Raw genomic sequence first — 26,732 nt, forward strand, 5'->3', positions numbered from 1 at the left:
CCGCCCCCCTAAACATCAACCCAAGAGGAAAAAAAAGCAGAGGTGTCAAACGACTTAGCAGCAAACGTTCCGACGTCCCCGCGGCCGGAAGTTCCCTCGCCGCCCCGTGCCGAGTCTGCGCCCACACAGGGCAGAGGTGCCCCTGTGGGTGTCTGAGACCCTTGCCCTTTATGGGAGCAGACAGGCTGGTCTTTCGCCCTTGGAGCTGCTGGTGGGATTGAACCGCCGACCTTGCAGGTAGCAGCCCCATGCTTATCCAACAGAGCTCCCGGGGCTCCTGTACCGGTGGGGGCATGAGCCCCCCAAAACCAGCATGACTCGGGGGGCTCTTTGCTGTCAACGAGTCAGCTGCCACTCCCGGCCACCCCCACACAGCGCAGGAGGAAACACTGCCTGGTCAGCTCCGGTCTCTGGCCGCTGTGTGGTCTGAGCACCTTCCTGACCAGGTGTGTGTCCACTTTCAGCTTTGCTTCCGACTGCTCTCTGCGGGGTCCGCAGAGGTTCCGCGGGTTCATCTGCAGAACGCCGCCGCCAGGCCTTTCTTCCTAGTGTTCCGTTTAGCCCGCAGGCTCCACTGAAACCGGTCCACCCTAGCGGCAGTGGTACGTGCATCCTCTGGTGTCCATGGGAGAGGATTCAGAGCGAAGGGGCGGAGTCCAGCCTGTCCATCAGGTCGCAGCCAATGAGGCCTCTGTGTGGGCGTGGCCTTCTGCTGAGGATTCTGGGAATTCTGCTCCCTCCCTGGGAGACACTGCAGCTGACAAGACACACGGAGCCACGCCGGAGCCCTGGAGCCACGTGGAGGCCACGCCGACGCTGAGCAGCGTCCACGGCCACTGGATCCACAAGACTCTGCACCCGCCGGCCTGGGGTCCCCCTGAATTCCGTGTCATTGCAGGAGCTGCGTGAGTCTGAAGGGGAATTTATAGACTGGGTTTGGACATATGGGATTTATGGGCTTGGACTGGACTGGGCCGGGCTGCTTTCTTAATGTACAATTGCTGTTGTTTATAAAGGTCTTTATCGTCCACCCACGAGCGTCTCTGAATCCGTTTCTCTAGTCCACCCGACTCACAGTGACCCTGCCTGCTGGCTTTGGAAATACTGAAGAGGCAGCTTCTACCTCCGTGTCCCACCATGTCCTGCCGCGATCCCCCCGCAAGGTTTAAAAACGGGCTGATTTCCAGAAAAAGAAAATTAAAAAAGGTTGCCAGGACTTGCTTCCTGGTCTCTCTCAGCCTGGAAGCTGAGCCCTGTCCACCCTGCTCATGTCTGAAATACGGGCGGCAGAGCTTCCAGCCTGACAGGGACCCTCCGGACACCACTGACCCGGGACACTGCTAAGACCTGGGGGAGGGGTTGTGGGGGGCGGGGAGCTGGGGGGAGTGGGGAGGTCACCTGACAGAGCTGGACACTCATTCGGTTGGGACATGGGGATGTCCTGGGGGGCGGGGGCGGGGCTGGCAGCCCATGAGGCTCTCTCAGGACCCTGGCTGGGCAGGCAGGCCGGCCTGCACTTGCCTGCATGCATCCGACCTGCGCGAATTCACCTGGGCTTACCTGAGCGTACCTGGGCCCACCTGCATGTAGGGGCTCTGGTCGTGGCTTACCTGTTGGACCACTAACTGCAAGGTCGTGTGTTCAAAGCCAGGAGCCACTTCCTGGCAGACAAACCTGCTCCCATAAAGACGGACAGCCTGGGAGACCCACAGGGGCAGCTCTGCTCGCTGATGGCAGTGACTATAAATATATAAAAATATATATAAATGACCTGCACACACCTGGGCACACCTGGCCAAGTGGGCAGCTCCGGGTTCCATCTGTGGGGAGCCCTGGGGGGAAGGCCAGACCCCTAAGGCTGGGCGGGAGACCCCCCCAGAGTGAGGCAGGTCCCTCCTGATGGAGTTGGGGTGCTGGTCCAAACCTTGAGTGCTGGGCTCTGTGTGGTGTCTGCGTGGGTTGGGGCTCCTGCTGTGTCCATGGGGGTGGCAGGGTCCTGGGTGTCCCCCGAGGAAGAGAGGAGGTGGTGGTGGGGAGAGACTGAACTGCCGTGCTGGCCTGCAAGGTCGTGGGGGGCAGGATCACTGACGGGGCTGTTTCACAGATTCTGGGGTGCACACAGGAGTCTGGGCACAGGTCAAGGGTCACCTCACCTCACTGGAGGTGAGGGCCCAAGGTAGGGTCTGGGTGTGTCCCCCTGTGCCTTGTGGACCTGGGGGAGACCGTGAGGAGGGAGAACCTGGGCTTAGGACTGGGGGTGTGTGAAGTCTGGGGTCCTAGCGCGGGTCCAGGCTGCCAGAGAGGGGGTGTCTCAGGCAGCGGTTTGTTGGGGGATTCGGAGGCTTGGTGGGTCTGGGGTCCTGGCAGGGATGTGGAGTTGGGGTGTCTGCCTCCGGAGAAGGCAGTGATCTGGTTAGGTGCCCGGGGTGGTGGTGGTGGAAAGCCCAGGGCTCCTAGGGGTCCGGGAAGGTAGGGTGTCAGGTCCCTCTGGGGCTCCCCGAGAGCAGGATGGGAGGTGTCCCTGAGGCGGGGGGTGGGGTGGGGTTCAGGGTGGATTGAGAGGTGTCCTCCAAAGATCTGGGTGCAGGTCTTTGTGGGTGCCTGGCAGGAGGGTGTAGGAGGGGGAGGGGTATGCGGTGAATCAGTCTAAGCAGCAACCTGGGGCTCTGCTCCTTAAAGAGTTAACAGCCCCAGACACCCCCACCTTCACTAAGCACGTGAAGGTGGGGGTCCTGCAGCTTCACTAACCACGTGAAGGGAGGGAGTTTGGTTTGGACCTGGACTGACCATACCTGGGAGGTGGGGGGAGGGGTCCTGGCTGGGTGCCCGGGACTGGGCAGGACTCAGGGTCCCCATGGGGAGGGGATCTCGGTGGGTGGGGTGCAGAGCTCCAGCTGAGGTCTGGGCGGGTGGGTGCATGGGAGCCCAGGCAGTTTGGGGAGGGGGCGACTCGGAGTGGGCCTGGAGTCTGCAGGAGGGTCAGTGGGGGGTTTGGTGGTGGGCTGTTAGGGGGTGTGTGTGTCAGGGTCCCATGGTGTGTGGGGGGGGCGAGGGTCTTCCAGAGGGGACCCATGTTGGGGTGCAGGGTCTGGGGGGAAGTCAGGAGGGGGGGTCTATGTTCACGTGGGAGATTAGGGTGCGGGGGGGTCTGTGTTCACGTGGGAGATTAGGGTGCAGGGGGGTCGGAGTTGCACTCAAGCGTCTGCAGGGGGGCCCTGGGGGGGGATGCTCGGGTGGGGGGGCTGCCAGGTGTGTGCGGCGACCCCAGGGGGTTCTCTCGTCCCAGGGGGAGCCCCGGCCGGGGTCCGCTCGGGTCGGGCGGGGCGGGGCGGGGGGGGGGCGGCGCGGCCGGCGGGGGCGGTGCTGCGCGCGGGGCGGGCGTTTCCGTCCGTCCGTCGGCCCCGGCGGCCATGTCGGCTTTGTGCGCGGCGCGGGCGCTCCTGCGGGTGTACGCGGCGGGCGCGGCCGTGCTGCTGCTCCAGCTGCTGCGCCGCCTGCGCGGGGCGCCCCCGGAGCCAGGTCAGCGGGCGCGGGGGGCGGGGGGCGCGGGGGGCGGGGCGCGCGGACCCCGTGACCTTGACCGCGGGCGGGGGGCGGGCCGGGGGCGCGCGGACACGGCGGCGGGGCGCGCTCCGGCGCGGCGTCCGGGGTCCCCAGACCTGCCCCCCTCGACCGCGCGGACCCCGCCTCCCGGGGTCATGGCCGCGCCCCTCGGGGGCCGCGGCGCCCGCCGCGGGGGGCGGGGCGGGTGGGGGTGGGGCCGGCGTCTCGCGCGGGCGGGGACCGCGGCCCCCCCTTGGAGCGCCCCCTGGGAGGAGGGGCGCCCCCGCGGTCCTGGGGGGCCGCCGCGCGCCTGCGAGCCGGCGCGGGGCGGGAGGAGGGGGGCACTTCCGGTCCGTCCACCTTCGCTCCGCGGCGCGGTGACCACTTCCTCCCCGGCGGGGGCGGGGGCGGCGCGGTGGGCGGGGCCATCTCCGGGGGCGGAGTCATCTCTGGGGGCGGAGTCAGTGCCGGGCAGAGGCATCAGGACTCGGTCTGAGCTGTGGGCGGAGTCATCTCCGCGGCGGAGTCACATCTGGGCTAATTCCGTGCGGTGGGCGGAGTCAGTGTGGGGGCGGAGTCATCTGTGGGTGCTTGGTCTGTGCGGTGGGTGGGGTCATCGCCGGGGGCGGGGTCATCTCTGGGGGCGGAGTCAGTGCCCAGCAGAGTCATCAGGACTAGGTCCGTGCGGTGGGCGGAGTCAGTGTGGGGGCGGAGTCATCTGTTGGTGCTTGGTCTGCGCGGTGGGCGGAGTCATCTCTGGGGGCGGAGTCAGTGCCGGGCAGAGTCATTAGGGCTCGGTCTGAGCTGTGGGCGGAGTCATCTCTGGGCTAGGTCTGTGCGGTGGGCGGAGTCAGTGTGGGGGCGGAGTCATCTGTGGGTGCTTGGTCTGTGCGGTGGGTGGGGTCATCTCTGGGGGCGGAGTCATCTCTGGGGGCGGAGTCAGTGCCCAGCAGAGTCATCAGGACTAGGTCTGCGCTGAGGGCGGAGTCAGTGTGGGGGCGGAGTCATCTGTGAGTGCTTGGTCTGCGCGGTGGGCGGGGTCATATCTGGGGGCGGAGTCAGTGCCCAGCAGAGTCATCAGGACTAGGTCCGTGCGGTGGGCGGAGTCAGTGTGGGGGCGGAGTCATCTGTTGGTGCTTGGTCTGCGCGGTGGGCGGAGTCATCTCTGGGGGCGGAGTCAGTGCCGGGCAGAGTCATTAGGGCTCGGTCTGAGCTGTGGGCGGAGTCATCTCTGGGCTAGGTCTGTGCGGTGGGCGGAGTCAGTGTGGGGGCGGAGTCATCTGTGGGTGCTTGGTCTGTGCGGTGGGTGGGGTCATCTCTGGGGGCGGAGTCATCTCTGGGGGCGGAGTCAGTGCCCAGCAGAGTCATCAGGGCTAGGTCTGCGCTGAGGGCGGAGTCAGTTCAGGGGCGGGGTCATCAGGGCTAGGTCTGCATGGTGGGCGGGGTCTGCTCGGTGGGCGGAGTCATCTCGGGGGCGGAGTTATCTCAGGGCCTGGTCCCAGGAGCTCCAGGCCTGAGCAGGATGCTGAGTGCTTTGCTTGCACCTGGGCCTGTTGCCTGGCAACCAGGGTACCTGTTCCTAGGCGCGCTGCAAAACCCAAACCCGAAATCCCCTCGTTGCACGCGAGACGGGAGAAACAAGAAAAAAGTCATCATGCAGACGTGCGCTCAGTTTTTTTAAAAAAGCGTTGACAGTTTTTGACATCGCCTGCCTGTCGCCCCGCTGCCTGAAGGGCGCGCAGGTGTTAAGAATGAGGTGTGTGATCGCTAGCACAATCAGGACATTTCTTCACCCACCTCGCGTGTCACCCACTTTAATCAGTCGCGCGCGTGCAGAATTGCGCAAACATCACCGTCGTGAGCGTGGAAACATCTGCTCTTGCAGTTTCTCGTCAGCACCCCCTGGCCCCCCACCCTGCCCTGCTGCGCCCCCCCCACCCCCCAGGGGCGCTGTGAATTCAGTTGCTGCCCCCACAGATGTACCTGTGCTGGGTTTCATCTGCAGGAAAAAACCGTACAAACACACGCAGGGAGCGAGCAAAGGCCCACAAACCAGCAGCCGCGACCAAGCCACACTGGGGACTTCCATCGATAAAAAGCCGAAAATGTTAAAGCCCAAGACGACTTTAAAAGGGGTCACAAGATGAGATCCAATGTCAGAGAGTTAGATTTTTCCCCTTCCTGTTTTAACCGTTTCCGTGTTTACGCAATTCGGTGGTATCAATGACGTTTACTGTGTTGTACACCTGTCAGCTCTATTTTTTAGAATCACTGTATTTAGGGGCTCATGCAATTCTTATCACAATCCATCCACGCCTCCATTGCGTCGGGCACATTTGTACATGTGTTGCCCTCATCATTCTGCAAACATTTGCTTTCTGCTTGAGCCCATGGCATCAGCTCCTCATTTTCCCCTCCCTCCTCCATGCCCCCTTCCTCATGAACCCTTGATAATTCATAAATCAGTGTTATTTTGTCATATCTTACACCGTCCGGCGTCTCCCTTCACCCGCTAACATTTGCTTTCTACTTGAACCCTTCGCTATTGATTTCTGAAACCTTTTTCTTCCCCCAAACAGAAGCTCAGCCTCCTTGAACCAGGACCTCCCCAGTTCTTTCCTCCGCCAGCTCCTGGCAGCCACTCATCTTAGTCCCGTGTTTAGGGATTTGCCTGTTCCGATGTTCCAACCGGTGTCCCTTTGCCCTCAGAGAGAAAGTCCCCTGTCTGATAGTCCAGGAGGATGTTCTGGGGCATGCCCTGTCCCCCCCATCGCCTTCTGCACACCGGGGGTTCACAATTTAAGCTCCGATACCATCTCCTCCTTCAGAGTTGGATTTTGTTGCCTGCATTCCATAGATCACCTGGCACAGGCTGGAGCGCTTCCTCCACGTGGACTTGGGTCATGCCTCCCTGGGAAGCCTCTGGGATTAGTACCTTGCTAGGAAGATTTGCACGGTCGCTGTGAGTCATTGGCATCCACTCCACCTGAGTGAGTTTATCCAACAAGAATCACCTGTAATTAGACAGGAAGTTACAGAAAACCCCAAGTCTGTGCCCTCGAGTGGACGCCGGCTCACGGGGACCCTGCAGGACAGGGCGGGGCTGCCCCTGGGGGTCTCCCAGGCGGTCAGTCTGCACGGGAGCAGAGAATGAGTCTCTCCCGGGCTTGCAGAATGGAATGTGAACTTGGCCTCCTGTCCCTTGCAATTAACCCAGGGCTCCTCTTCCTGAAGCCATTCTTGCCCGGGGGTGGGGGGCACCCAGTGGCGGATAGAGTTGCAAGGGGGGCCTTCAGGGTGGGGATGGGGGCTGGGATCACCTGCTCTGGGTGGGGCTGGGGGAGAGCTGGAGGTAAGCCGAACCCCAACCCCAGTCCAGGAGTCTGCCCTCAGACGTCGCAGAGAAAGGACCCCCGTGGAGCCCATGTGGGTGCCCGTGTCCTTCCTGCACCCTGCACAACAGAGGGACACTGCCCGGTCCGCACCCCTCTGCCTGAGCCACGCTGCAGCCCCGTGTCCGTGCATCGCATCCAGGGCCTTCCTCTCTGTCGCTGCCCCTCGACTGGACCAAGCACGACGTCCTTCCCCAGGGACTCGCCTCTCCCGACGACATGTCCACTGTCCATGTGACACGGTCTCCCCGTCCCCATCTCTAGGGGGCGCTCTGACACAGACCCTCCCCGTCCCCGCCTCTAGGGGGCGCTCTGACAGAGAACCTCCCCGTCCCCGCCTCTAGGGGGCGCTCTGGCACAGACCCTCCCCGTCCCCGCCTCTAGGGGGCGCTCTGACACAGACCCTCCACGCCTCTAGGGGGCGCTCTGACAGAGAACCTCCCCGTCCCCGCCTCTAGGGGGCGCTCTGGCGTCCTAGGTGAGTCAGAAGCCCGGACCCCTCACCCAGGAAGCTGCAGGGACCCAAGGGCACCCTCCCCTGTTTATAGCCGAGTGGAGGCAGCTCGTGATCCCATTTGAGAGGCAATCACTAACGGCCCCTTGTTCTCATCCTGGTGGCATGTGACTATTACTACTCTGTCCGGTAGCAGAAAGTGGGGGGCGGGCTGGGGGCACGGGCAGACCAGCACCCCAACCCATTCTCTTCTCCTTGTGCTCAGTCTCAATACCGCCCCGTGTCCCCCCAACCTCGCCTGCGACCGCCCTGGACCAAACGAGCGGCGACGGCAGACACGGAGCGCCAGGCCTTTCTTCCGAGGCCCCGGTGCGCTGCGCCCCGCGGGGCCGCCAGGCCTCTCTGCCGCTGCTCCCCAGGCGCCACGCTCTTCCCGCAGGGGGGCGGGGCGAGTGGCTGTGCGGCGGTTACGTTGTACGCTGAGCCACCGGGACGTTACGTTGCCGCCGGTGACGTCAGTGCGTGCGCATGCGCGGTGCCAGGGAACGTCTAAGTCACGGCGCTGCGGCGGCCAGGGTCATTCCGTTCCGGTTACGTTATAGCGTGCGCATGCGCGGTGCCAGGGGGACGTCTAAGTCACGGCGCTGCGGCGGCCAGGGACATTACGTTCCGGTTACGTTATAGCGTGCGCATGCGCGGTGCCCCGAGGACTAGATTATGGTGCTGTGGCGTCGTAGCGTGCGCATGCGCGGTGCCATGTTGCTTGGACGTTGCGGCCGTTAGGTTACAGCAAGCGCATGCGCTGTCATGATGACGTTATGTTACGGCAGTTACGTTAGTCTACGTACGTGCGTGCCCTGATGATTTGATGTTATGGTGCTGTGACGTCATGGTGTGCGCACGCGCCGTGCCACGATGACGTGATACACGCTGTGACGTTCTGCGTGCGCATGCGCTGTGCCGTGTGGACGTGGCGGTCCGGCAGTTAGGTTACAGCGCGCAGGCGCCGCCGTGATGTTGCGGCAGGTGCGTTGCGGCGTGCGCATGCGCCGTGCCACGGCGACGTGTTACTACAGCGCTGTGACATCATAGCGTGTGATGGCGTCACGGCCCTGTGACGTTACAGCGTGCATGACCTTGAGTTACGGCCTGTGACGTCCAGCTTGCATGACCTTGCCTTACGGCCTGTGACGTCCATTATGCGTGACCTTGCATTATGGCCCTGTGATGTCCAGCGTGCGTGACCTTGCGTTACGGCCTGTGACGTCCAGCGTGCATGACCTGCATTGCGGCCTGTGACGTCCAGCGTGCATGGCCTTGAGTTTATGGCCCTGGGACGTCCAGCGTGCATGACCTTGCGTTACGGCCTGTGACGTCCAGCGTGCATGACCTTGCGTTACGGCCTGTGACGTCCAGCGTGCATGACCTTGCGTTACGGCCTGTGACGTCCAGCGTGCATGACCTTGCGTTACGGCCTGGGACGTCCAGCGTGCATGACCTTGCATTACGGCCTGTGACGTCCAGCGTGCGTGACCTTGTGTTACGGCCTGTGACGTCCAGCGTGCGTGACCTTGCGTTACGGCCTGTGACGTCCAGTGTGCATGACCTTGCATTACGGCCTGTGACGTCCAGCGTGCATGACCTTGCGTTACGGCCTGTGACGTCCAGCGTGCGTGACCTTGCATTACGGCCTGTGACGTCCAGCGTGCATGGCCTTGCGTTACGCCCTGTGATGTCCACCGTGCATGACCTTGCATTACAGCCTGTGACGTCCAGCGTGCATGACCTTGCTTTACGGCCTGTGACGTCCAGCGTGCGTGACCTTGCATTATGGCCTGTGACGTCCAGCGTGCATGACCTTGCCTTACGCCCTGTGACGTCCAGCGTGCATGACCTTGTGTTACGGCCTGTGACGTCCAGCGTGCGTGACCTTGCATTATGGCCTGTGACGTCCAGCGTGCATGACCTTGCCTTACGCCCTGTGACGTCCAGCGTGCGTGTGCAGCCCTTGGTGTGAGCTTGGAGCTCACCCGGTCCTGCGTGCAGCTGAGCCTTTGTGCAGAGCCCGCGGGGGGAGGGGAGTGGGGGGCGTGGGAGGCGCGCGTGGGGAGGGGGGCCCTCGGCTGCATGTGTCTCCGCGGCCGCCGTAACGAAGGACAGTCGCTCCGTGGTGCATCTGTTGCATCCTAGTCCGTGTTCTGCAGGGCACGTGGCGAACGTTGCAAGTCTGAACATAGAACACACCGGCCCCCTGCGTGGGGTCCACGGCCGCGCAGAGCCACCTGCAGGCCGGCGCCCGGGGGTCCCGCTGCCCCCAAAGCAAGCGCCGAAGAGCTCGCTCCTCCAATAATCCCCGACGGCGCCCACGGCGAGGGGCGCCCGGATTGGGCTCCAAAGAGGCTGGAGGACACTCAGGGTGCAGCAGAAGAAAGGCCTGGCGTCCTGCCCCTGGACCGTGGAGGAAAAGCCTCTGTGACCAAAGTCAAACCCAAACCCACGGCCATCGAGTGGACACTGACTCACGGCGACCCTGCAGGACAGGGCGGAGCCGCCCCCGGGGGTCTCCAGGCTCCGGTGCAGAAAGCCTCTGCTTCCTCTCGCTCAGTGGCGGGAGGGCTTGAACCCCCGACCTTGTGAGCAGCCCAGCGCCTAAACCAGTAGCCTCAGGGCTGCACACCGGACATGGGAAATGGAAAGAAAGCCTAGTGGGATATGCGCGTGCGTGTGCGTAAAACTGTGCACGTGAAAATGCACTAGGACACCCGTACCTGGGTGCACACACACCTGAGCACACCTGTGACGCACCTGCGGCAGGGAGGCGGCGTGTTCCCAGCTCCGGGAGAAACTGTGCCGACAACAGGAAGTGTCTGCTGCACCCGTTTGCGCCCCCGAACTCCACCTTGTTGATGAGCGACTTAAAACTCGCTCGCGACGGAGGGAAAGTGAACCACCAGGTGGGGAGTGGGGTCCGCCTTCCAGAGTGTGAACCCCCAGAACCACACACACCCACTGTCTTGGGACTCCCACTGAGCCCTGAACTCGGTCCCCGGGGGGCTCGCTGTGACCTCGAGAGCCCGCGGTCCCTGGAGATGGACATCGTGCTTGGTCAAGCGCAGGGGCAGCGACAGAGAGGACGGTCCTCTGGGAGATGGACGGACACGGGCTGCAGCCGTGGCTCAGACATGCGGACGGTGCTGAGGGCGGGCAGGGCCGGGCGGTGTGTCCTTCTGCCCTACATCGGGCCACTGCGCAGGGACCCCATTCGGTGGGGGCGGTTGGGACTGGGGCCCAGGGTCCGTTCTGCTCTGTCCTGCGGGGCCGCTGAGGGTCAGGCTGGACTTGGCTCTGAGAGACGAAAAGGAGCCGTGGTGACCTCCTGATGGTGCAGGGCCGCTCGCGGCAAGGTCGGCGGTTCAAACCCACTCTTTACGCGACCACACAGGCTCCTCTGTGTCCCCTCCGGGGCCGGCAGTTGGCTTCGAACCGCTGACCTTGCCGGGAGGACATCAATACGCCGCCAGGGCACCTGGAGAGGGTGTCTGTGCGTCAGTGTCCACTCCGCAGCGGCGCGCACAATGAAGCGCATGCAGCAAAGGTCTGCGCGCGCGCGCATTCCTGCATCCCCGGGGTGGAAAGCCTGCGCTGGCGTGGCTGGCGTGGCTGCGGCGCGTGAGCCGGGGTCCCCCCCTCACCCGCGGGGGGTGTGTGTGTGCACCCCGCTTTGTCTGACCGTGTCCTTCTCCCCGCTTCTCGGCAGGCGCGGGCCTCGCCTGAAGCGCCATGGAGGCCAAGGGCGCGGACGCGGGCTCGCCGGCGGACCTGAAGCTGGTGGCGCACCCGCGCGCCAAGAGCAAGGTGTGGAAGTACTTCGGCTTCGACACGGACGCCGAGGGCTGCATCCAGCAGTGGAAAAAGATCTACTGCCGCATCTGCATGGCGCAGATCGCCTACTCGGGCAACACCTCCAACCTGTCCTACCACCTGGAGAAGAACCACGCGGAGGAATTCTGCGAGTTCGTCAAGAGCAACACGGACCAGATGCGCGAGGCCTTCGCCAGCGCCTTCTCCAAGCTCAAGCCCGACGCGTCCCCGCAGGCGGCGGCGGCGGCGGCGGCGGGCGCCCCGGACGCCTTGGCCACCAAGGCGAGCCACGCGCAGGAGAGCCGGCGCCAGCAGGAGCTCACGGCGGCCGTGCTGGCCTTCCTCTGCGAGGGCCTCTTCCCGGCGTCCGTGGTGCACGAGGCCACCTTCCGCAGGCTGCTCCGCGCGGCCGACCCGCGCTACGAGCTCCCGGGCGCCGACTTCTTTTACGCGCGCGCCCTGCCCGAGAAGTACGCGGCGGTGCGCGCGGCGGTGCAGCGCGAGCTGAGCCGTGCGCCCTGGTGCGGCGTCTCCATGGACGCCTGGCGCAGCGACACCCAGCACCGCGCCTACGTGACGCTGGGCGCCCACTTCCTCACCCCGGGCGGCGGCGGCGGCGCCCACGGGGGCGGCCTCGCGCTGGCCTGGCGCTGCCTCAGGACCTTCGAGGTGCCCGAGGAGAACGCGGCGGAGACGGTGGCGCGCGTGCTGTACGAGACCTTCACGGAGTGGGGCGTGGGCGCCAAGGTCTTCGGCGCCACCAGCGACCACGGCCGCGACCTGGCGCAGGCGTGCGCGCTGCTGGACACGCCGGTGCACATGCCGTGCCTGGCGCGCAGCTTCGACGCGGGCATCCAGCGCGCGCTGCGGCTGCCCCGGCTGGGCGCGCTGCTGGCGCGGTGCCGCCGGCTGGTGGACTACTTCCAGCACTCGCCCGCCGCCATGCACCTGCTCGCGGAGAAGCAGGGGCAGCGGCGCGCGCGCAGGTGCATGCTGCGCAGCGACCGCGCGGGCTGGTGGGGCAGCACCCTGGCCATGCTGCAGCGCCTGCAGGAGCAGCAGTTCGTGGTCACCGCCGTGCTGGTCGAGGACACCAATAGCCACCACCTGATGCTGGAGGCGGCCGAGTGGGGCGCCATGGAGGCGCTGGCGGAGCTGCTGCAGCCCTTCAAGCAGGTGGCCGACATGCTGTCCGCCTCCAGGTACCCCGCCATCAGCATGGTGAGGCCGCTGCTGCACATGCTCTTCAGCACCACGCTCAGCGTCAAGGACACGGACTGCAAGGAGGTCACCATGGCCAAGGAGGTCATCGCGCAGGAGCTCAGCAGGACCTACCAGGAGGCGCCCGAGGTGGCCATGTTCCTCAACGTGGCCACCTTCCTGGACCCGCGCTACAAGAAGCTGCCCTTCCTGTCCGCCCTGGAGCGCCAGCAGGTGGAGAACAGGGTGGTGGAGGAGGCCAAGGGCCTGCTGGACCGCGGCAGGGGCGCGGGCGGCGCGTTCCGGGGAGCGCACGAGGATGCGCTCTGCGCCGCCTCCGCCGCGCCCCCCGCCGAGGACCCGCCGGCGAAGAGGCTGCAGTTGGGGGGCGCGCCGCCCCCCGCGCCGTCCGCGGTCATCAACAGCATGCTGGCGGAGATCTTCTGCCAGGCGGGCGGCCCCGAGGACCAGGAGGAACGGCACGCGCAGGTGGTGGAGGAGGTCAGCAACTTCAAGTCGCAGAAGGTGCTGGGCCTCGGGGAGGACCCGCTCAAGTGGTGGTCGGACCGCCTCGCCCTCTTCCCGGTGCTGCCCGGCGTCTTGCAGAAGTACTGGTGCGTGCCGGCCACGCGCGTCTGCCCGCAGCGCCTCTTCGGCTCGGCCGCCAACGTGGTGCGCGCCAAGCGCAACCGCCTGGCCCCCGCGCACGTGGACCTGCAGGTCTTCCTCTACGAGAACGCGCGCGCCGCAGCCGCAGCGGCCGAGCCGGAGCCCGAGGACGAGGACGAGGGGCAGTGGGGTCTGCACCACGACCAGGCCTTCGCCGCCCTCGGGGACCCCGGCGGGGGCGCGGCCGCCGGCTTCTTCGGGGCGCGCGAAGCGGGTGCCTTCCCCTAGCGCGGCTCTTGGAGAGTTTGCGCGCCAAGGCGGCGGAGGAGGAGGGCAACGGCTTCCAGGCTGGTGAAAATGGGCCGTGCTGGATTTTGGGGAGCGGGTGCGTGGCGCCCTGGCAGTGGACATGCCTCCTGGCACCCCGCCGCACGCACCCCCGTTCCCTGTGCTTGCAGACTAAGCGGGCAGCTGAGGGTGCCGGTTAAGTGCACGCTGGGTGCCCTGGGGAGACAGCACGGGGGTCCTGTGCCTTCCCGGGAAAGGAACATGGGGGGGAAGCAGGATGCATGAGCCGGGGCTCCCGGAACCCCAAATCTGTGCGCGAAGGAAGAGACTTGCTAACCCACAGCTGGTGCGCGCGGTGTGTCCCCCGCCTGGGAAAGCGGGGTTCCGGGATTGCCCGCGGTGTGAACAGATTGAGGTGCAAACTGATGGAGAAATGAAATAAAGGAGACGCACTTCCTTTGCGGTCCTCGGTGCTCTCCTTCCCGGGCCCGACTCTCACTGGCCAGGAGCATGGGCCCTACAGCTGGCTCTGGCTTTGTGGGGGTGCAGAGGAGCCCCGGGCTCCCTCCCCCCAAAATCCGCCCCTAATTAATTTCTCCGCGCCACCGTGCGCCCAGTGAGCACCCCCAGACGCTGACCAGCCACGTGGCCCGGCTCACAAGTAGCCAGAGGCGTGTGGCAGAAAGGCCTGGCCGTCTCCTTTCTCCCTCCTGGTGGCCAGTGAGCTTGACCTTGCCGACGTTGGAGGTCGCAGCCCCACTTGCAGCCCGTGGTGGCCCTCCGGAAAGATGACCCCTGTCCTGGAAGAGACCCCGACTCTGGGCGACCCAAGAGCACAGGGTGCCAGCTGCCCCCGTGGGCAGTCCGTCCATCCGTCCATCCGTGGGTGGACAGCCTCCTCTTTCTGCTCCAGACGGGATGGCGGCTTCTGCCACCGACCTTGTGGTCAGCCTGTCCGGTTGACCATTCACGGTGCCCCCCCGGGATCCATTCCATTCAGCCGACGGGACACGCTCTGGTAGCGCAGGGCGGAGGGGAGAAATGGCCGTGTGCTCTGCTGGCCCTTGGGCGTCCACTGCGGCGATCGTGTCCTCTTCGGGCAACGGTCAGCAGTTGGAGACCTCCGGCTGCTCCGTATGGATAGATAGATACATAGATAGATAGATAGATGGATAGATTATAGATAGATGATTGATAGATTGATTGATAGATAAACTCACTGCCCTCGAGTGGACACCGACTCAGCGACCTGCAGGGCAGGCGGTCAGTCTTACTTGGGGGGCAGACAGGCTGGTCTTTCTCTGCTGACCTTCCGGGTCGCAGCCCGGTGAGGCCCCCCCAGGCCCCCCGGCTCTGAGCGGCTTCCCAGCGAGACGGGGAAGTGGACCCTGTGGGAAGAACAGCTCCCGGGGAGGACTTGGGGGCCGGGAGGTGAGTCCACGCTGGCCGAGAAGCCCTGTTGCTGGCTGTGCTGGGTCATCAGCCGTGTGTGCGTGCGCGTGCATGCGTGTGCATGTGTGTGCGTGTCAGTGCAGCCGTCCCGACACGTGATCTGCACGCCAACAGGCCCTCGGTGCTGGTTTCTAGAGCTGCGGGGCACAGCTGGACCTCAGTGGACCTCAGCTGGACCTCCTTTCTGCAAATGCCGCGTTTCCATGACACCGGGATTAACCCAGCGGCTGCCCGGTCACCGCGGGGCGGCGGTTAGTCCTCGGGAGCTCAGAGCCCCGACCTGCAGGGTCCCCGAGAGTCGTGTCCACTCGAGGGCAGGAGGTCCTGTTTGCTGTGCGCCTGGGCTTTGTTTTGTTGGCTGGTTTTCCTCGGCGCCGGGAGCTCTTTCCCGGGATCCACATGTGGTCACACTGAGCCCCTCTGCACGTCGAAGCTCAGAGGGGGTCCTCCTGCCCCCTTGAGTCCCAGAATTCCGGGGTGGTGGGGTGCAGGGGGTGCGGGGGGTGCAGGGGGCGAGCGGGAACGAGCCAGGACGCGGCAGCCTCGCTTCCTTTGTCCAGTGCGCTCTCTCCTGCTGCCCGCTGCCCTCGACGCGTGAAGTGACCACCGCCCGGTCCTGCACCATCCCCGCGGCGGGCTGGGGGGCAGAGCTGGTGGGGGGAGTTCCCGTGGCCGTGGGAGCAGCTCGGCGCCGGCGTGGCCTCCACGTGGCTCCGCGTGTCTTGTCCGCAGGGACGTCGCCCGGGAGGGGCCGTGTGCCCCCCGCCAATGACATCATCAGTCTGATTGACAGGCTGGACCCCGACCTTGCCGGCTGACAGGCGATGAAGGATTGACACCCATGGGGCCCATGCATGGGTGGGGGGTCCCCTGCTGCCCCCGTCAGAGCCGTCTGGCCTGAGACCTCACCCCCATCTCCCTGCTCTCGTCTCCCCCCTAGTGCTGCCCCCAAGACCCGACCGCGTGGCCATCGTCACCGGGGGCACCGACGGCATCGGCTTCGCCACAGCAAGGCGCCTGGCACAGCTCGGCATGCACGTGATCATAGGTAATGGCACGGGGGGGGGGTCACGCCTGGGCGCTCCCCAGCAGGGGTGTGCACGCAGCACGGGGGGGCAGCTCCTGCAGAGGAAACACGGGGGGCAGGTCGGGGGGAGATGGACGCTCACAGGCGGACGGGGAGCCTGTGCATCCGGGCGTCCATTTCAACACACCCCCCACTTGCCCAGCGGGCATGGGGCGCGGGTGGGGGGGTCCCTGAGTTCCTAGAAGCACCGGGTGCACCCCGGTCGGAGCAGTGACCAGAGCAGGTGCGCTGCATCGGCCCCTTTCTGTTTATCACGACGGGGGGCTAGTCCCCCGCTTGGCCGCCAGCTGTGCCCCCTCCTTGGATCTCCTTCCGGGCCGGCCGCCTCTGCCCCCGTGTCCCCCGCGCGCCCCGAGCTGCCTCGGTTTCCCCGGATGCTTGTTTCTCTCTGGGAATCTTTGTGCACCAGCCTCGTTCATGGACCGTCTCCCGGTCAGTTCCGTTTGGGGGCAACGTGTCCAGATGGGGACGGCGTGGGGTCCCTGTTCTTGTGAGTCAGTTTCAACTCACAGCGACGCCGGGCAGCAGATGGACACACTGCCCGGTCCTGCCCCGTCCCCCCCATGTGCCCGTGTCCGAGCCACGGCTGCAGCCCTGTGTCCATGCATCGTGTCCAGGGCTGGACACGTCCACTGTCCATGTGTGTGTGTCCTGTGGGTCCTGGGGGCGGCCGGTCAGGACCCCAGCTTGCTCCCCCGCGGGAGCTGGCAGTCCCGGGCTGACCTGCGTGGGGCGGTGGCGATGTGGGTCAGGCGGCCCGCCTGCTGGCCTCTCCTCGCCTGCGAGCTCGGCCCACACCTTGCACACACTCACCTGACACTCCCGGCCCGGGCAGCTCTCACCTGCACGGTGCTGCTCCCGGCCAGCCAGACGTGACTCATCCCGGGGGACGGGGGTGCCCGGCTCCCCGCAGCGTCTCCCTGGGCAACAGGCTGAGCGGCTGCTTGGAGCGGAGCTGCCCTTGGTGCAAGAAGGACCGTCCACTGCCTCCCCGGGGTGCAGGGAGGGGAGCCCACCGAGGGCAGCCTGGCCGTCAGGAGGATCTGCTTGGACACAGAACACGCCCTCATCTTCCTCACTGGCCCCCTGGGGGCGCCGGGAGGTGCTGGGCTGCCCGTCTGCACCCACAGAGACCCGATGAGCGGAAAACAGCACCCCGCCCCCGGGCGCCCTCATTGCTCTATAGCTGAGCCCACGGCTGCAGCCACTGTCCGTCCAAAGCACGTGACACTGAGTCTCCCCGTCCCCGCCTCTAGGGGGCGCTCTGAGCCAGAACCTCCCTGCCTCTAGGGGGCGCTCTGACACAGAACCTCCCCGCCTCTAGGGGGCGCTCTGGGACGCAACCTCACTGTCCCAGCGTCTAGAGGGCGCTCTGAGACAGAACCTCCCCGTCCCCGCCTCTAGGGGGCGCTCTGACACAGACCCTCCACGCCTCTAGGGGGCGCTCTGACAGAGAACCTCCCCGTCCCCGCCTCTAGGGGGCGCTCTGACACAGAACCTCCCTGCCTCTAGGGGGCGCTCTGACACAGAACCTCCCCGCCTCTAGGGGGCGCTCTGACACAGACCCTCCCGTCCCCACCTCTAGGGGGCGCTCTGACACAGAACCTCCCCGCCTCTAGGGGGCACTCTGACACAGAACCTCCCCGCCTCTAGGGGGCGCTCTGACACAGAACCTCCCCGCCTCTAGGGGGCGCTCTGACACAGAACCTCCCTGCCTCTAGGGGGCGCTCTGACACAGACCCTCCCTGCCTCTAGGGGGCGCTCTGACACAGACCCTCCCGTCCCCACCTCTAGGGGGCGCTCTGACACAGAACCTCCCTGCCTCTAGGGGGCGCTCTGACACAGAACCTCCCCGCCTCTAGGGGGCGCTCTGACACAGACCCTCCCGTCCCCACCTCTAGGGGGCGCTCTGACACAGAACCTCCCCGCCTCTAGGGGGCACTCTGACACAGAACCTCCCCGCCTCTAGGGGGCGCTCTGACACAGAACCTCCCCGCCTCTAGGGGGCGCTCTGACACAGAACCTCCCTGCCTCTAGGGGGCGCTCTGACACAGACCCTCCCTGCCTCTAGGGGGCGCTCTGACACAGACCCTCCCGTCCCCACCTCTAGGGGGCGCTCTGACACAGAACCTCCCTGCCTCTAGGGGGCGCTCTGACACAGAACCTCCCCGCCTCTAGGGGGCGCTCTGACACAGACCCTCCCGTCCCCACCTCTAGGGGGCGCTCTGACACAGAACCTCCCCGCCTCTAGGGGGCACTCTGACACAGAACCTCCCCGCCTCTAGGGGGCGCTCTGACACAGAACCTCCCCGCCTCTAGGGGGCGCTCTGACACAGAACCTCCCCGCCTCTAGGGGGCGCTCTGACACAGAACCTCCCTGCCTCTAGGGGGCGCTCTGACACAGAACCTCCCCGCCTCTAGGGGGCGCTCTGACACAGAACCTCCCTGCCTCTAGGGGGCGCTCTGAGACACAATGTCTCCGCCTCTAAGGGGCGCTCTGAGACACAACCTCACTGTCCCAGCATCTAGGGGTCTCTCTGGCCGTGCTCCTTCGGAGACAGCTGTGTGTCCCCTTGGCGGCCCCTGGTCCTTTCAGCCTTTTCAGCACCCCAGTTCCCAAGCATGGCTGCTTCTCTGCGCGCCCTTCTTCAGGGTCCCTCCTTCGCCTGCAGCCCCTGGAAGCACCAGGCCCGGGTGGGGCGCCCCCTGATCCCCAGGGGCCTCCTTGTCCTCCTCCCTCCACCGAGGTCTCCGCGGCGACGCCATGCGTCACCCGACCCTGCAGGGCCGCGTCTGCAAGCAGGGCCGCGTCTGCAAGCAGGGCCGCGTCTGCAAGCAGGGCCGCGTCTGCAAGCAGGGCCGCGTCTGCAAGCAGGGCCGCGTCTGCAAGCAGGGCCGCGTCTGCAAGCAGGGCCGCGTCTGCAAGCAGGGCCGCGTCTGCAAGCAGGGCCCCCGTCTGCAAGCAGGGCCGCGTCTGCAAGCAGGGCCGCGTCTGCAAGCAGGGCCGCGTCTGCAAGCAGGGCCGCGTCTGCAAGCAGGGCCGCGTCTGCAAGCAGGGCCGCGTCTGCAAGCAGGGCCGCGTCTGCAAGCAGGGCCGCGTCTGCAAGCATCGCATGGGTCCGAGCGAGACGCCATCCTGCCCACCCCCAGCCTGGTGTCCGTGCCCTGGGACTGGGTTTTCCTGGGTTTCCATCCACGCGGAAGGCGGCATCCTGCATTTCATCCTCGCGGGCTCGGGGCCTCTAGCCGTCCTGCTGCTGCTCCCTCGTTTGCATAAGCCAGCTCTGCTCAGGCTGTGCTTCGAGTGCGGGCAGTGGGCACTTCCCTGATGGGCACCTTCCCCGGCCTCAGACGGGGCAGCTGGCCTTGGCCCTTGCTCTGTCCGCCCGGCTAATCCACCGACGGCCCCACAGTCAGGCGTCCTAGAATCCCTATTCTCAAGGCCGCCCACGGTTGGTTCAGATCCACACCCGAGGCCCCGGCATGGAGTGGGCCCCAGCCTGGTGGCCACAGGGACGCCGCCCGCCGGTGGACGGACAGGGCCGGGAATCACTTTAAGGAAAACACGTTTCCCACGGACTCAGCGTCCCCACAGCGTGTTGGGTGTGTGTGTTTGGGGGGGGGGGTGTTGGGAATATTTGTCTGAATTGCCAACGTCAGGTCCGCAGTCCCGGCCAATTCCTTGGTGCTGCCCACGGCCCTAACCTGTAGGCGAGCATTCCGGTGCTTGTGGGAGGGCCTGAGCCAGTGGGTCCCGGCATAAAGAACAGGGACGGGAGGCGCATGCCTGCTCACAGCGACGTGTTGGGGTGCTCCAGGGTGTCTTGGCAGACTGAGGAGGCCTGCTAAGCTCAGGGTCAGCAGTTCTAACCCACCAGCCGCTCCTGGGGAGACAGACCAGACCGTCTGCTCCCGTGCAGACTGACCGCCTGGGAGACCCCCAGGGGCAGCTCCGCCCTGTCCTGCAGGGTCCCCGTGAGTTCCCAAGGACTCGGTGGTGTTTGGAGACCGTCGATGCATCTGCTCTCTTCAACTAGAAACATTGTATCTGTTCTCATCCTTTAACTGGAAACCTGCTCTCCACTCTCTCCCTCTTAGCTTGAGACATTGTGTCGCTCCCTCCACTCTGGCTGGAAGCCCTGCTCTTGTTCGAATCTTCCCGTAGCTGGCGACACTGTATCTGATTTCTTCACACGGCCTGGAAACATTGTATCCATTCGCAGCCCCTTCCAGGAGACATTGTATCTACTCCCGTCCCCTTATCGAAAACATTGTATCTGCACCTTTATCCTTTTTAAAGTTGGAAACATTGTATCCACTCTCCTCCCTTCCGCTGGAAACATTGTATCTGCACCTTTATTGCTTTTTAAGTTGGAAACATTGTATCCACTCTCCCCCTTCTGCTGGAAACATTGTATCTGCACCTTTATCGCTTTTTAAGTTGGAAACATTGTGTCCACTCTCCCCCTTCCGCTGGAAACACTGTATCTCTTCTCTTCCCTTTAGCTGGAAACAATGACCACAAAGCCCAGAACGTCGTGAGGCAAATCCAAGAGGAGGCTCTGAACAAGAAAGGTACCGTGTGGCCCCCCAGGGGTGCTTCTTGGGACAGGGCTGTGAGGCCGTGCCCGGGGCTGGGGGCTACGGGTCACCGATGGCGAGCGTGTGTTCTTTTGGCCTCTCTCCTGGGAGTTTGGTGTGATCACAGGGGTGTGTCGATACACACTGCCCTCGAGTGGAAGCTGACTCAGCCTGGGAGACCCACGGGGGCAGCTCCGCCCTGTCCTGCAGGGTCACTGATGCAGTGTGTTTATCTATCTATCTATCTATCTATCTATCTATCTATCCATCCATCCATCCATCCATCCATCCATCCATCCATCCATCTATCTATCTATCTATCTATCCATCTATCCAGTCTATCTATCTATCTATCTATCTATCTATCTATCTATCTATCTATCTATCTATCTATCTATCTATCTATCTACATATCTGCATATCCATTAGCTCCTGGGGAGAAAGACCAGACCGTCTGCTCCCGTTACATCTGACAGCTCTGCCCTGTCCTGCAGGGTCAGAAGGAAACACTGCCCAGTCCTGCGTGGTCCTCCACGTGGCTGGTCAGCTCAGGTCTGAGGCTGTGGCCAGTGGGTGGTCTGAGCACCTTCCTGCCCAGGGGGCTCCGATTCCAGGTCTGCATCTGACAGGGCTCAGTGCAGGGCCATGCGGTTTCCACGGGCTCGTCTGCAGCGTTAGCTCTCCAGGCCTTTCTTCCTCGTCTCTGTCCATCTGGAATCCCTCCTGAGGCCCGTCTGCTGTGGGTGACCCTGCCGGCATTTAAAATACCAGCGGTCGGCAACGTCCGTGGGCATTTATCTTGCATAAATGAAGGGAAAAAGAGCCCCGGCCGAGTTTCCAGCCGTGTAATGAAAACAGAACGTGAGCGTTAGATTACCCTGGGCTGAGTTTCAGCAGCAGGTCACCAGCCCTCTCACCCTGGTCCCTCTCAGGACGCTCCGCTGAGACCGGTCCACCCCGGGTGACCCCGCTGGTGTCTGAACCGCCGGTGGCAGAGTTTCTGGCACCCGAGCCACGTGGAAGCGCCCCAGTAAGACAGACAGACGGGGGCCCGGGGAGCGGGGGCATCTTGTGTCTGGTGGGCAGCCGCATCCTGCCCGCGTGACATCTTTCCTGGCTCAGACATGGATGGAGCCCCACTTGTTAGCTCCGCCGTTCCTCCCCCGTCTGAGCGGTCCACACGGACTCACCGCCCGGCTCCTGGGAGCACAGGGTGGCCCCCCCCCCGTGCATTTCCCGTGTCCACCCAGTGACCTCTGTCCCTGGGCTGAGCCTGCCCTCGGGATCTCCCCTGTTACTGTCCCAGGGCTGCCGGCCTCCCTGCCCGCTGTCCTTGCCCGCCTGCTGTCTGTGCACGGCGGTGGTGCTCAATCTGTGGGTCGCGACCCCATTGGGGGGGAGTCAAACGACCCGTTTACGGGGATCATCGGAAAAACGCATATTTCAGAATCTAGAATTACACGTTGCTTGGTGGTTAATCGTTTTAACAGCGTTTAACTCGTCACAATGAGACACATCCTGCCGATCAGATACTGACATGACAGTTCATCACGGTAGCAAATATCAGTTCGGAAAAGTAGCAACGGAAATAATGTTATGGTTGGGGGGGGTCACCACATGGGGAACTCTCTGGAGGGGCCGCGGCGTGAGGAAGGTGGAGAGGCGCTGGGGGCTTGTGATAACGGATCACATGAGGTCCCTGTGGCAGGTGGACGGCTGTTAACAAGGAACCACACAGATGCCGACGTTACTAATGTGGGTGGGGAGCGGGGCAGGCGAGGACTTGAGGTACGCTTTGCATGCCATTCCGCGAACTAATAACGAACCAGGGCAATAAACCGAAACACCCAGGTCTGCGGTGCAAACGCACCAGCCGCTCCCTGGGAGAGAGACCAGACCGTCTGCTCCCGTGCAGACTGACCGCCTGGGAGACCCCCAGGGGCAGCTCCGCCCCGTCCTGCAGGGTCCCCGAGAGTCGGCGTCCACTCGATGGCAGTGAGTTTGGGTTTGGGCTGATTTTCACGACTGCTTTAGATTTGTAGAAATATTGAGCAAGAAGTAGCTCAGGTTGTCACCTGTCCCCGCCCACAGTGACTGCCCGCAGTCACGTTGGCATCCGTGCAATGCTTTGCTACCACCCACCAGCTCCCATGAGACATCGTGTGACACATTGTTACCACCTTCCAGCCACCACTGAGACCTCATGTGATACATTGTTGCCACCCACCAGCCACTGAGACCTCATATGATACATTGTTGCAATCCACCAGCCACTGAGACCTCATGTGATACATTGTTGCCACCCACCAGCCTCTACTGAGACCTCATGTGATACATTGTTGCCACCCACCAGCCACTGAGACCTCATGTGATACATTGTTACCACCCACCAGCCACTACTGAGCCTTCATGTGATACATTCTTACCACCTACCAGCCCCTACTGAAACTTCATATGATACATTGTTACCACCACCAGCCCCTACTGAGCCTTCATGTGATACATTGTTATCACCCAACAGCCCCTACTGAAACTTCATATGATACATTGTTACCACCACCAGCCCCTACTGAGCCTTCATGTGATACATTGTTATCACCCAACAGCCCCTACTGAGACTTCATATGATACATTGTTACCACCACCAGCCCCTACTGAGCCTTCATGTGATACATTGTTATCACCCAACAGCCCCTACTGAGCCTTCATGTGATACATTGTTATCACCCACCAGCCCCTACTGAGACCTCATGTGATACATTGTTACCGCCCACTAGCTGCCATTGAGACCTCACTGTTCACGCCTAGACTTGGGGTGTCTCACGCCGGTAACTGCCCGATGGCCACCAGAAAGAGGTGGTTCTAATCCACCCAGAGGTGCCTCTGCAGAAAGGTCTGGTGCTCTGCTCTGTGAGGAAAAAAACACCAGACGGGAACTCAGGCCCTTGCGGGCACGCGGCAGGCTCCCGGGTAAGGTTTGGGCTTGATGGGGGGGGGGGGGGCTTAGTCTCGGTGTTCCTTCAGGAGGCAGGACCGGCCTTCGGCAGCTGCGCCCCAAAGACTGTTGTGGATCGATCTGATCCTCTCGACCCGGGAGGCCAGCAGGGAACAGCCTCCCGTGGGGTGCTGTGTCTGTCAGTCCTTACGGGGCAGGGAGGCTCAGGCCCCAGGACCTGCACTTCTGTGAAGGAGTCGGGGGCCTTTGGGGACATGTTTCCACTCCACGGACACTGCAGGCCGGGTTGTTTTACAAGTTAATTACCCGGCGGCGGATCACGAGCCACTTAGCAGATAAGAGGCAATGAGATCGGTGAGAACAGGACAATTGCTTCTGACAATTGCTTTCCAGGCCCCACGTGGTAGGTCGCCTTCTCGCGGCCCGAGGAAGGGTGCTCGGGGAATGGGGGAAAGATGGGGGGCCCTGCTCCCCCCCCCAGTGAACACAGGAGAATGGACAGCCTCGGGAAACACACAGGGGCAGTTCTGTCCATCTGGTCCTGCAGGGTCTGTGGAGTCGGCACTGACTCGATGGCAGCGGGATCGGTCTGTCTCCCTCCGGGCTCCCTGGGGTGGGTGGGGCGGCGAGCTCTGTGGAGCTCAGAGAGCAGGCATCTCTTTCCTGCCTGCCCGGCAGAGTGAGCTGAACCAGGTCCCGTGGGGAGTTAGCGAGTCCAAGGGGAACTTCTTGGGGGGGTCCTGTTTGCACATGCACGGGCTTATTCCAGAGAGAGCGTGCGTGAACAGGAGTGTGGGATGAGAGATCCGCAGGCTTGGCAGCTCCATCCACGTCCGTGAAGACCGCTCTCCCCTCAGCCGGATTCCGAGAGCTGTCGGCCCCGGGGGGCTCACCCCCTGGGAGCATCTCTGACCAGGTTCTGTGTCTGCTCATGAGATTTTCAGAACCCGACCTCGTCTCCGTGCCGCCCGTCAGGCTTTCGGAGGCTAAGGAACCCCCCAGCAGCGGACACCCCTTCACGGCTCTGGACTCTGCTGTTGGTCTGGAGGCTCCGCTGAAGCCTGTTCACGTCCGGTGACCCTGCTGGTGCCTGAGGACCACGGGGACCTGGCTCCCCGCCTCCCCCCCAGCGACGCGCGGCCCCCAAGGGACGGGAAGCTGATGGTCCAACACAAGTGTGACCCCGTCTCTGCATCAGCCACTAAAGGCAGCGACGGAGCAATGGAAGAACCCCATCAACGGCTTGAGCCTGAGACGGATCCAACGGGGACGGGCAACGCACTGAGATTCGCAGGTGCCTGGGGTGCAGAGTCGGTGAGTGGTGGGGGCACCGTCCATTGTCGAGTTGGGATGGATGATTGAAGGGGCAGAGCCTGGCCCGTCCATCAGGTCGCAGCCGAGTGACCTCGTCGGGAGGCGCCACGGAGATAAAGAGCCCGCTGGAGGCGGGACACACGCTCACTCCCTGCAGGACATTCCTGTGGACAAGACGCAGGGAGCTGAGCTGACGGAGCCCTGGAGCTGGAGGAGCCACGTGGAGGCCACGCCAGCGCTGAGCTGCGTCCACGGCCACTGGATCCACAGGACTCTGCACCCGCCGGCCTGTGATCCCCCTGCTTTCAGAGTCATTGCATGAGGTGCATGCGTCTGAAGAGGGATTTATAGATTGATATTGGACAGACGGGCTCATATCGGACTGATGGACTTGGTCTGGTCCAGGCTGGGACGTTTTCTCAATATGCAATTGCTCGTGGATGGAAAGCTCTTTCTTAGCCCCTGGATCCGTTTCGCTAGTCGGCCTCCGAGAAGACAGATTCCACCAGGAACTGTGCACCGGCTTAGCAACAGGGAAGGGGGCTCGCATGTACTCTCCTCGTCAATGGAAAGGACGCGGGGGCGGGGCGGGGGGTGGGATCGAACTCGCGCTCCCCCCGCCCCAGACTCTGCTTGTGTTGAGGACGCGGGAAGCCCCCCAAGAAGTCGGGCAGAACACGAAGACCCAGTGCACCCGAGGGGACGGTGCTCAGTGCACCGTTCCGGCCCGTGAGCAGGGACCCCGCGCTGGGGTCCTTTTTAAAAAAATGCAGACTCTTTACCTGGAAATTTTTTAATTTTTAAAGCATTTTATTGGGGGCCGGTACAGCTCTTACCACACTCCATGCATCCCTCCATCCATCGAGCACATTCCTACATCTGTTGCCCTTTTTCTGAAAACAATTTCTACTTGAGCCCTTGGGACCAGCTCATCCCCACCCCCTGCAAGCCCGCTGCCTCAGGTTACCTTCTGCATTTATAAATTATGATGAGTTTTTTCATGCCCCACCTGAGCGCCGTCTCCCTTCACCCACTTCCCTGTTGTCCGGCCCCCCAGGAGGGGGTTCTATGTAGATCAATGTGATCGGTTTCCCCTTCCTCCCCCCCTTCTCCTCCCCCTCCTGGTGTCGCGACTCCCATTACTGTTCCCGAGGGGCTTGGCCGTCCTGGATTCCCGGTGCTGCGAGCTCCCAGACCCCATTCTAGTGGATTTGCACGGTGGAATCGGGGTCACGAGAGTGGGTGGGGCGGAGGAAGCAGCGGAGAACTAGAGGACCGTTGCCTCGCATGGCTTTTAGGAAGCGCTGTCTGCACCGTCCCCGCTGGTCTCCCCAAATTCCCTCCTCTCCCCGCCCCCACGTCCTGATAAAACCGTGCACCGTTATTGTCTCTTCGCCCCCCCAGTGCTTCACAAACGGGGAGACCCCCGCAGGCGCGATAAGGCGCAGAGACAAGGTAAACCAGAAGACAGCAGCAAAAAAATTAATGGGAAAAAAGGGTTAGAAAGGAAAGGCGTCGTCGATGTTTAAAAAGGGGCCCCCACTCCCCGTGAACAAAGGGTGCCCTGACCCCTTAAGAAGAAGGGCCCCCTGACCCGCTTGTCCTGAGTCCCCGCAATCCCTGGCCGAGTGCAGGCGGCCGTCCCACGCGGCTGCCTGTGTTCCCGGCGCCCACTGATCCCTGTGGCTATTTCTGCACTCCCCCTTCTCGCCGGGAGCAGAGAGGTCACAGCCCGCGACACGGGGCGTCAGCAGCATCCTGAGGATCTGGGGCAGCAGCGAGGGGGGGCCCGTGCCCCACAGCCTGCTCCCAAAGAGTTCATTCCGACTCACAGCCACCCTGCAGGGCAGGGCAGAGCTGCTCCTGGGAGGGGAGGCCAGGGAGGACCAGGGAGGACGCAGGAGGAGGCCCCTCCCCTTGCAGGCGGCTGAGGGTCGGTCAGCCTGCGCTGGCCCCTCCTTCTGCCCCGTCACCCTGATTGCTGGCCCCCCATCA

The 26,732-nt window shown here is 63.6% G+C and overlaps 2 protein-coding genes and 1 long non-coding RNA gene across 3 annotated transcripts in view; 2 read left to right on the forward strand and 1 right to left on the reverse strand.

Annotated features, from left to right (window-relative positions):
* Positions 1–3,390: 3,390 nt before the first annotated feature.
* On the forward strand, positions 3,391–13,812 carry LOC142435533 (E3 SUMO-protein ligase ZBED1-like). The gene is made up of 2 exons (XM_075539758.1): positions 3,391–3,519; positions 11,147–13,812. Exon 2 carries the CDS (start codon positions 11,170–11,172, stop codon positions 13,345–13,347), a length of 2,178 nt encoding a protein of 725 aa, XP_075395873.1. The 5' UTR covers positions 3,391–3,519; positions 11,147–11,169; the 3' UTR covers positions 13,348–13,812.
* The window catches only part of LOC142435534 (polyprenol dehydrogenase-like), a 30,874-nt gene continuing 7,533 nt past the window's right edge, over positions 3,392–26,732 (forward strand). The window contains exons 1-3 of the mRNA XM_075539759.1: positions 3,392–3,519; positions 15,740–15,847; positions 20,393–20,461. Coding sequence (XP_075395874.1) covers positions 3,411–3,519; positions 15,740–15,847; positions 20,393–20,461 — 286 coding nt within the window. The 5' untranslated portion in view covers positions 3,392–3,410. The remainder of the gene's footprint in view (positions 3,520–15,739; positions 15,848–20,392; positions 20,462–26,732) is intronic.
* LOC142435535 (uncharacterized) overlaps positions 25,833–26,732 on the reverse strand; it is an 8,656-nt gene continuing 7,756 nt past the window's right edge. Inside the window, exon 3 of the long non-coding RNA XR_012781571.1 lies at positions 25,833–26,732. This exon is cut by the window's right edge and continues 1,453 nt beyond it. This is a non-coding gene — a long non-coding RNA (uncharacterized LOC142435535).

Source organism: Tenrec ecaudatus, chromosome Y (assembly GCF_050624435.1).
Source record: "Tenrec ecaudatus isolate mTenEca1 chromosome Y, mTenEca1.hap1, whole genome shotgun sequence".
Classification (NCBI taxonomy): domain Eukaryota; kingdom Metazoa; phylum Chordata; class Mammalia; order Afrosoricida; family Tenrecidae; genus Tenrec; species Tenrec ecaudatus.

Excerpts from the sequence above, each read along its gene's own strand:
- LOC142435533 (XM_075539758.1), top strand. The coding sequence starts at position 11,170 with ATGGAGGCCAAGGGCGCGGACGCGGGCTCGCCGGCGGACCTGAAGCTG.